The 11,187-nt window shown below is 34.8% G+C and overlaps 1 protein-coding gene across 1 annotated transcript; it reads left to right on the forward strand.

Annotated features, from left to right (window-relative positions):
* Nucleotides 1-9,516: 9,516 nt before the first annotated feature.
* On the forward strand, nucleotides 9,517-9,924 carry LOC124891628 (ribonuclease 3-like). Its single transcript, XM_047403340.1, has one exon. It carries the CDS (start codon nucleotides 9,517-9,519, stop codon nucleotides 9,922-9,924), a length of 408 nt encoding a protein of 135 aa, XP_047259296.1.
* Nucleotides 9,925-11,187: the final 1,263 nt, after the last annotated feature.

The following is an 11,187-nucleotide window of genomic DNA, read 5'->3' on the forward strand; positions in this document are numbered from 1 at the left end:
CATTTCATATGTGGGAGGTATGTATTATTGATAATGTTATTGTGGAAACAAACACAAAGTGCACTGATTTTGTGAATGATGTTTTTACTGATTAGTCATAGATCATTCAAACAACATGTCTATAATTTTATAGTTAAGTTTTGTAGGTCCGAACTGATAAGGCTGAGGGACCATGAATATGATTCTGATAGCCTGTTAAGATTTAATGTCGGTTGTTGCTCATGTTTATTTGTCAAGAAGGGATCTAGTTTTTGTGTCATTGTAAAGAGATTCAATAGCGATTGGACTAACTTTTAGGGTGCATTGGACCCTTAGAGGGCCTTCGGAGCTTAGCATTGCATCTAACAAGAACGGAAAACCAATATAGTTATTGCCCTGACCAAAATTTATATAGTTGTATTGCTCGCTCGGGTGATGATTATATGTCAGAAGGTGCGGTAGAAGAATTCTTTCGAGGGAAAATAGGTGGTTGATGGAAGACTATATCATCTGAGAGCTAATTAAAGAAGAGACACAGGGTAGAAAGTAACTTCTAACGAATCTGACCGATGAAATTATCTTAACAGATGCGAAATCTGAATCAAGTGCAAATATAAAAGTGTATCCGGTAATGTAATTTTGTCTGTTGTGTCTCTGAAAGAAAAACAATGCAGATGGACACTTTTCTAGGGAACTGCATGGTCGGGATTATCACCTAGGTAGAAAATAGGAGAAGAACAACAAAGCAGCCTCACGGGCATCGAGGGTAGAAATGATGTTCAGCAAGTCTAGAAAACTTATACCAACAACAACTGCAGTTAAAAAAAGGAAACTAAGCGAAGACGACAATTTCTAAATTCTAAATTTCATCCCATGCCTTCTTGTTTGTGTTTCCGACCAGGTCCACTGTCGTTTACCTGATCGGAACCACAAACGAGATTGAAAGGAAAATAGAGTATCATTGCTTCCTTAGCAATATGGTTATAATTGTTTGTGTTTTCTTGCCTTGACATGCTTTCAACATTCCTTAGAGAAGATCAGATGCTTGTTGTAGTATGTGAATTCCGATAATTTTTAAGATTACCTCCAGTTTGTTGATTTTGTATTCAAGTTGGTCGTTGCCTTCTTCGAAGTTGGTAAGGAGTTCCTCGTCTCTTGTGAGCTCGATCAGGAACACTACCTTCAAAGTTGTGGCATTCTAGAAGCCCTTCAAAACACTTTCTTCAGAAGCCTTAAGGGATACATGAAAGGTCTTTGTATTTGTTTTAGGTCAAAATGTGTTGATGCACGTTGAAGATGTGGTCCCAATAGTTGAACAACACACTTTTATCATGCATTTCTCCATGCATATTGCTCAACCAATTTAATAAATTAGTAAGCATGGAGTTACGTAGTGTGTGATCTAAACCGGCTCTACCAAGCCTATCAAACGTTATGCAAATCTAAGCTCATTACTCTATCAAAAAAATATGACCGAGTTAGTGCACAAATCGAACGAGCTCAATATCTCAGCCTTTTTGCTGATCGCTCTTCTCCAATATAGATGACAAGATATCTGCTATGCAAAAGTCTACACCGTCGCTAGACATGTTTTCCTGGGAATAATTCTTCAGAAGACATCTTGTCAAATTGGTTTTGCATGTCTGGCAGTGGTGTAGACTTTTGCATAGCAGATATCTTGTCATTTATATTGGAAAAGAGTGATCAGCAAAAAGGCTGACGGATTGGGTTTTTTGTTATTTGTACACTAACTCAGGCATATTTTTAATAGGGTAATGAGCTCGGAGTTACGTAACGTTTGATAGTCTTGGTAGAGCCAATTTAAATCACATGCTACGTAACTCCATGTTTACTAATTTATCAAATTGGTTGAGGAAGATGCATGGAGCAACGCTCGATAAAAGTATGTTGTTCAACTATTAGGACCACATCTTCAACGTGCATCAACACATTTTGACCTAAAACAAACACAGCGACCCTCCATGTATCCTTTATGGCTTCTGAAGAAAGTGTTCTGAAGGGCTTCTAGAATGCCACAACTTTGAAGGTAGTGTTCCTAATTGAGCTCACAAGAGACGAGGAACTCCTTACCAACTTCGAAGAAGGCAACGACCATCTTGAATACAAAATCAACAAGCTGGAGGCAATCTTAAAAATTATCGGAATTCACATACTACAGCAAGCATCTGATCTTCTCCAAGAAATGTTGAAAGCATGCTAAGGCAAGAAAACACAATCAATTAATCCATATTGCTAAGGAAGTAATTATACTCTATTTGCCTTTCAATATCGTTTGTGGTTCCGATCAGGTCAACGGCAGTGGACCTGATCGAAAATATAAACAAAAAGGCATGAAATGAAATTTAAAATTCAGAAATTGTTGCCTTCGCTTAGTTTCCTTATTTTAACTATAGTTGTGGTTGGAGTAAGTTTTCTAGACTTGCTAAACATCATTTCTACCCTCGATGCTCGTGAGGCTGCTTTGTTCGTCTTCTCCTATTTTCTACCTAGGTGATAATCCCGACCATGCAGCTCCCTAGCAAAGTGCCCATATGCATTGTTTTTCTTTTTGAGACACAGCAGACGAAATTACATTATCGGATACACTTTCATATTTGCACTTGATTCAGATTTCACATTTGTTAAGATAATTCCATCGGTCAGATTCGTTAGAAGTTACTTTCTACCCTGTGTCTCTTATTCAATTAGCTCTCAGATGATATAGTCTTCCATCAATCACTCATTTTCCCTCGAAAGCATTCTCCTACCGCACCTTCTGGTATATAATCATCACCCCGAGTGAGCAACCCAAATATATAAATTTTGGCCAAGGTAATAACTATATTGGTTTTCAATTCTTGTTTAATGCAATGCGAGGCTTCTAGGTCCCTCTAAGGGTCCAATGCACACTTAAAGTTAAGTCCAATCGCTATTGGTTCTCTGTAGAGACGACAAATATTAATTCCTTCTCAAAACTTGACACGCATAAACACGAGAACCAACCGTCAGTAATTCGTAACAGGGTATATGCACCATCTTCATGAGGTACTCAGCCTTATCAATTTTGAACCCATTAAACTTAACGGTATAATGCAGAATCTTGTTTGAATGATCAATGCCTAATCAGTTAAAAACTGCATTCGCAAAAACATTGTACTTTATATGTGTTGTCCCAGTAACCTTATCAGTAATACATACTTAACTCCCACACATATGATAATGGATCCATCTGCACGCACCTTATTCTTTCTAGCCCATCTATGGCTTAAATTGAATAAACAGATGACTAGCTTATTGCAACAGATGACACATCTGTTTATATTGTCAAACAATTGGAGACATCTGTTACGACAGTTGATCAACCTGTTGCAGAAATCAAACAAATATATACATCTATTGCAAAAAGATTGCCAGTATGTTGTAAGTTATCTAACAGAAAGAATATATTTTGCAACAGATTACCCATCTGTTAGGTTTATTTTAAAGCAATTTTCTTTTCTTTTTGAGATACAATAATTTATAAATAGGTCCCTCCTTAAAAATATGAATGATCCATATTCGTATAAGAATATTCATATCGAGACCTTACATGAACTTAGAAGGCAGTTTGATGAACTCCAGAGATATTTGGCTGACTTCGGAGCAAGGCTGCCGGATGAAAGATGTATGATTGACAATAATGCTAATAGTAGTAATAATAATTAGGTAATATTTTTTATTTTAGCGATTATTTTCCTCCTTTTGTATATCAAATCTACCCAAGGGATTCAAAAATCTATGAACATTCATTTCATTTTGTTGTCGACTTTGAATTTTTAATTCTTATTCAGTATTTAATAATAATCATTCTGTTTATTCCTTGTTCTCAATATGTCGACGGTTGGTGGTAGGAATTGAGCAGAAATTTATGTCAACAGTTAGAGGTTAATCTGCTACGACAGATCGATCATATGTTGCACCTGGCAGTTATTAATAAAAAAGGGCGATTTTTGTTATTGAGAGGATGAAAAGAAAAGGACATGACTTTCCGTTCCGCTTATTCAATATGAAAAATATTTCGTAAATAAATAATAAAGAAATAAATGATAAACACAATTTATAACCACAATTTTAATAACTGATCGTGACTTTTCACCATTTTTATTTTTGAATTTATTTTTTAAATTATTTATTAAATAATAAAATGGTTATTATTTTATTAAGGATTTTTGAAAAGGTATTTTTTTTATTTATAAAATAAAAAAGTAAGCAAATTTGGATTAATGATATGATGATATAGTTATTTTAAAAAAAAAAAGTAGATTATATGTTGCAACAATTAAATTATCTGATGCAACAGGTTCACTATGGTTGCAACAAATGATATATATGTTGTCACAGATGATTTATCTGATGCAACCTATATCGAGTCAGTCACAACTCAATAAATGCAGTTCTTGGAAAGAACTAATTAATAATAATAATCTGAAAAGTCATGACTTATCACAATAATTCTTAATTTAATTAATTCATTACTTTTCACATTAATAAAAAATATAATTAATAAAAGGAGGTGAACAGTTAGATTATATGTTGCAACAAATATGTTATCTGATGCAACATATTTTATAGTTGTTGCAACAGATATATATCTGTTGTCACAGATGTGTTATCTGATGCAACAGATATAGAATCTGTTGCCACAACTTAATAAAAACGGTTCTTCGAAAGAACTAATTAATAATAATAATCTGAAAAGTCATGACTTATATCACAATATTTATTTTCTTAATTTAATCAAAAATGTAATTAATATATGGAGGTGAATAGTCGTGCCTTTTTGCCTCTCATTCAAATTCAATCCTCTATAAATAGGTCCGTCCTTACTCAAACGTTCATTCAAATACACTCTATTTATTTATTGCATCTCTTCTTTTATATTATACTCTAGAAGATAAGATTATGGTTGACCCAGTGTGGGACGTTGCTTTTCTGCAAGACGCCGTGAATGAACTTCGGAATCAAGTTTGTGATCTGCAATGGAAACTGGGAGGAGTTAGATCAAGAATGTTCCGCGAGATACGCAGGCTGAGGAGGGCCTTGCTACTTTCGGTTGAAGATTGACCGGCTGGCAATGATGATGCTGATAATAATAATAATAATTAGACTATTATTTTTCTTTTAGTCTATTATATGTATTTTTATTTGTTTTTTTTTTAATAAATAAATTATGTTTGATCTTTGACGTTTTAATCCATATTTAATTTTCATTTTGTCTATTATCTTCTCAACAAACATGTCAACGATTCAACGTAAAAAGGAATAATTTAAAATTCAGTAGCAATAGCAAGATTTATCTGTTGGGTTTGTGGTAGGGGTTGATTTGTGTTGTTTCAAACAGATTAATCATTCGTTGCAACAGATAATTAGTCTGGTGCAACAGATAAACATTCTAATGCAACAGATAATTAGTTTGGTGCAACAGATAAACATCCTGATACAACAGATAATACGTCTGATGCAACAGATAATACGATGATGCAACAGATAAAAAGTCTGATGCAACAAATAAATATTCTGATGCAACAGATTACTCATCTGATGTACCAGATGATTGATCTGTTTAAATTGTAGGCAGTTATGCTGGATTCATAATTGGGGTTCTATCCATTGTTGGAAAAATAGAAGTGTACCCAGATAACAAATACGAATAAAAATTATAATTTTACTTACCAAAGTCACCTATGAAGTAATGCCAAAGTGAAAAGTGATATAGTAAACAAAATTTGACCTAAGAAATTGGTCAGATCGCAGCAGTAGCACTGTACCAACAACAACAACAATAACAAAAAATGATCGACAAGAAGAAGATAAAGATGATAATGAAGTAGAAGATGATGATAATGAAGCAAAAGATGATAAATAAAGCAGCAGAAATAGAAAGAATTAACAACAAAAATCGCTAAGAGAGAGAAAACAACAATGGATGAGAAGAGAGAGAAAGACACCTTTTTTCCCTTCATTTCCCGTTATTTTAGGTATACATTGGATCAAAGTGTAAATTTAAAAATTTTTGAGTTATTTTCAAACTTCCCCAACTTTCTTAATACATAATAAAGTAATTGTCACCTCCAACTAATAATTAAGACTTATGTCATCTACACCTCATTTTAAAACTCTTTTGTCACCTGTGGCCCAAACCTCCCAATTACTTTTAGTTATCTTTTAGCTAACCAAGAAAGATGTTGATTTATATAGCCATTAGGTGCCTCTTCCGAAAAGAGGCAATGATTCATTTGGAAAGATATGTCCTCTAGAACAGTCATGTTTGTTCATCGAATCAGTGTGTCTTTTTACTAGACAGTCACAATCATCCGAAAAAATACCTCTTTTTTTGAATCAGTGTCATTTCGTCGAAGAGTTGTGTCTCTTCAACCAGCCGCAACCAACGTTACGTTAATGGAGGATCAAAAACTACAACTAAACTGTTGCATTTTTCCTTTGGTTCGGACTACGTTTTAAATAAATTTTATCTAACAAAAAATTAATCTCATCGATCGATCGTTTGCCAAATCCAAAGTAGAAGTCGAACCGAGTGGGCGACTACGACGACGGCGCAAGTCACCTTTTGATTCTTGACTCACTTACCATGTGGAGTAAGTGTTTCTTAATTTAAACACTTGAAAGTTTCCTTCTCCCACTGATGTGGAAGAATTTAGTGGACTTTTCAATTTATGAGTACACTTTCTATTTTTAGTGTTATCTCAATTTTTTTCTCCATTTCGTTCCCTCCATTTTTCATTCACACTTTGATACTTTGATCTTTGAACCCAACAAATCCGAATTTAGCGGTACCTTAAACGATAGAATTTTTCTTCAAATTCACTCAACGATTAGATGATCACACAAAGTATTTTGAAGACAAGAAGTGTTTTTAAATGCAAAAAAATTCATATTAAAACCTGTTGAAATGCGGGTTTATATAACTATTAGGTGCCCCTTATAAAAAAGAGTGTGTCTTTTTCAAACAGACCCGCAACCATCGTTTCTTCATTTCTTTGATTTTTAGGACTGTTCAAATAAATTTTGTCCAAAAAAATTAATCTCATCGATCATTTTTCGAATTCGAATCCATATTCGAGCCGAGTGAACAACGACGACGGAGCAAGGCACCTTGTGGTTCTTGCCTCACTTATCATGTGGATTAAGTGTTTCTTAATATAAACACTTGAAAGTTTCATTCTCCCACCAATGTGGGAGAATTAGTAAACTTTCCACTTTTGAGTACACTTTCCGTTTTTGAGTGTTTTCTCAATTTTTTTCTCCCTCCACCTGATTCCCTCTATTTTTCATTCACACTTTAATCTTAAACCCAACAATCCCCCACATGAATGGGAAATGGCTACTTTTTTCATAAAACTTTACAGACAATTATGTGATCATCAAGCAAAGACTTATTGCATCTAGATAAGTGAGTTTCCCTTTAAACTTCGTAGTGAACTACATTTACAGTAAACAAACTGAACAATGAAATCATTGAATACATAAAGTTGTAGGGTAGAAGAACATCTTCTGTTCCACTATTTCAAATCAATACCCCATGAATTTTTCGGGTTTCTCCGCTGGTGCCATTAACTGCAAAGCACTCGTACGACTCATTGTGGCAACATTAGTTGCTGCCACAGTTGTTGCAGTATCAAGAACATGACTGTCTGTTGTCATTTTCCTGTCACAAAAAGATAGTAAATTTTAGTATATGAAAATACTAATATAGCAACTTTAAACACCCCTTGTTTTCTTCAAACCACTAGTTATGTTCAAACGCAGTAGAAAGCTTAAAGCTTTAATATCTAGAAACCAAACAATACAGATTCTGAAGATTAATTATTTCCTTAAGATTGTTGTTTTGGGTATACAAGAATCTGTATTTCGGCAAAATAACTTCAACACGCATTCAAGAATAAATCATGAACACTTATGAAATGCAACAACACCTTCAACACAAGATCTAAATGACCTTTTAAAGAAGCGTATGTTTTTTCCAGAAAATTAGATGAAACAGAAAAGGCAAGTCCTCCGAATTTAGGAGTGTCCTTAAGGAAATAATACCCCTCAAGTACCTAAGGTTGTGGAAAAATGCTTAGAGAGTTGTGTCTCTTTGAGCAGCCGCTTGTGTTTTTTTTTTCTTTGGTTTTCCGAGCCGAGCAGAGCCGTGCGACGATGACGACGGCACGAGGCACCTTGTGTTTCTTGTCCCACTTACCATGTGGAGCAAGTGTTTATTAATATAAACGCTTGAAAGTTTCATTCTTCCACCAATGTGATAGAATTAGTAAAATTTCTACTTTTGAGTACACTTTCCATTTTTGAGTGTTTTACCTCAATTTTTTTCCCTCCACTTGATTCCCTCCATTTTTCATTCATACTTTAGTCTTGAACCCAACACCTTCCAGGTTTAGAGATGACAGTTATGTCATTGTGATAGGGGATGTTTCAGTTATAACCTTACAATTACTAGCATAAATAATGCTGAAATCATAGGTTTACGGAAGGTATTTTTGAACCAATTTCAATACGTTAAGAGTATTTCTAACCCTTTTCTCAATTTTTAGTTATGATTTAAAAAATTTGTACGTTGCAAGAATACTTTTGATCCATAAAGGTGGGTGGAGGGGTAGTTATTAACCAATTTCAATACTTTAAGGGTATTTTTAACCCAATAGGTTAATAGAAGATATTTTTGAACCAATTTCAATACTTAAAGGGTATTTATGATCTTTTTCCGTATACAATTTTGATGCATAATTTTCATAGATTTGTAAGTGGAAGAGCATGACATATGATCTTACTTCTCCATATTTGTTGTTTTTTCCCTTTGATAGCTAAGTGGAAGAGCATGGCATATGATCTTACTTCTCTATATTTGCCGGGTTTTTTTCCTTTGATAGCTAAGTGGAAGAGCATGGCATATGATCTCCATTCATGGCATGCCAACTATTGAGGGGCTATATTTGGCCTTTTTCATTATAAATGGAAGTAACTGAACTGATAGATTACTAAGCAGAGAATTAAATCATCATATCATCTATACTAAATAGCTTTCAACAGATCGATTACAATATTATGGCGGATTATCAGTTCAGGATAATACTATTGCTGCTAGTTCAATTTTTGTCCATTGGAGTTATGATGGGTCAAAAATCGTATAACCTAATGGCATATGTTCTTCAATGGAAACACACATTCTGCATGCACAAACATTGTAAACCGGGTCCTGGTGATATCTTCTCCATTCATGGCCTATGACCTGCCAATGCTACCGGACACAGCATGGAGTGTGCTTATCCTCAAATGGGAAAAAGCGACGTAGATAAACTAGTACGTGCATACTTAAAATAAAACACAATATAAATACTTGGCTAACATCTAAATGTATTCAATTATAATTGTAACTTTCCTTTTTTAATTAATATACTTAATTGTATGCGTAGATGAATAGTTCCAAGAAGTTGAAAACAGATCTGAAAGTTATTTGGCCCAACTTGGTAGCAGCTGGCAATGGCAAAGACAATGGACCGAGACTTCTGGAAGCATGAGTGGACAAAACATGGTTACTGTTCAAGTGCCGCTCTCCCAATTACGGATTACTTTAATGGAGTAGTAATGGTACATAACAATTTGATCGCAATAAACAACAAGAATAATTTGCGTGATTATTTGGCTGAGGGAGGAGTTACGCCAGCTAATAATTATACCAAGCAAGTTATCATCACAGCTGTTCAGCGTCTGGTTGGCGCAAATAATAATGTCTACGTCGCATGCAAAAAAGATTCTGGAGACATTTATCTCAAAGAGATCCACTTATGCTTGGACACTGCCCTGCGCAACTTCGTTTCTTGCCCTACTGCAAATCCAGATCAAAGAGAATGCGGGAACCACACCTCCAAAATTAGAATCTCAGTCTAGCTTTTAAGGTAGTTAAATGCTTTAAAAATCATTACTTAAGTTTCGATGGCTCTCTGTATTGAACGAACACATATATCCTTGATTATCAACTGTTTTACCTTGTTAATGTTATTATATCTGCTGCAACATAATTTTTATTTTATTTGATCAACTTCATTTTGTTATGAAATTGCACATAATTATATAGTGATTGCCAAACGCTATCAGATGAATTAAGACGGGACTTTCTGCCATACAACATTAGTAATAAATATAGAACTCACGTTCGAGGAATCAACGGGAGAACGAGTGTTAGCTCAGGTTTGGGCACCTATTAAGAATGGGAGTCGTTATGTTCTTACAACTTCAGGACGACCCGTTGTTTGATGTATATGTTTTCTGTGGATGGGGAGACTGATGGAGTTCTAGGACTTCCGGGCCGTGTGTACCGAAAAAAAGTTGTCAGAATGGACTCCAAAATGTGCAGTATTATTCCAGTAAAGAGTTCCCTCGTCTTTATCACGCCCTGCATTGCAATGTTCGAGGGACTTTGGCATTACCAGCATTTGAAACATGTGGTCAGTCTTGTGTTGGTGTGCTGGAGCTCATAATGATCTCTCAGAAAATCAACTATGCTCCTGAAGTTGATAAAGTATGCAAAGCACTCGAGGTTGGCTTTTATCATTTCTATTACATAGCTCTCTGACTAGTTGGTATATCTCTCACCGACACTCGATAACTTGTTTAATGCACCAATTCTGTGTCATCTAAATGCTACATTTATCAATTAATCTTATCATTCTCGCTAACGTCTGAGGTTATATTCGTCGATCAAAGTGGAGGCAAATTTTCTAAAGTTTCAGTAATTGCTGCCATATTGCCACCATCATTCTATTCTTCTTATGGAAGAAGAATATCTTGTCAAAAAAGTCATTAACATGAACAGCTGAATGTGGTGGTTTTTGAAACTGTTTTCTAGCTTTTCATTGATGTATATTGGTGCAAAAATCTTAACTGGACGATCAACAAGCCCCTGTCTGAGGTTTTTGGAGAGTCTGAATGAATAACCAATGACAGTTTTAATCAAGTGCATGATGTGATTTAGAACGAATATCTTGTGATCTTTAACTATCAACTATAAAGCTATGTTGGTATTTGTAGCTAGAAAATAGAACCCCGGACTGGGTGCGATGTTTCTGTCTTGTGATCTGTAACTATCAACTATAAAGCTATTTTGGTATTTGTAGCTAGAAAATAGAACCCCGGACTGGGTGGGATGTTTCT

The sequence above is a fragment of the Capsicum annuum genome, chromosome 1, assembly GCF_002878395.1.
Source record: "Capsicum annuum cultivar UCD-10X-F1 chromosome 1, UCD10Xv1.1, whole genome shotgun sequence".
NCBI classification, from domain to species: Eukaryota; Viridiplantae; Streptophyta; class Magnoliopsida; order Solanales; family Solanaceae; genus Capsicum; species Capsicum annuum.

What these genes read in the sequence shown, in the direction of transcription:
- LOC124891628 (XM_047403340.1), top strand. Translation starts at nt 9,517, where the DNA reads ATGGCAAAGACAATGGACCGAGACTTCTGGAAGCATGAGTGGACAAAA.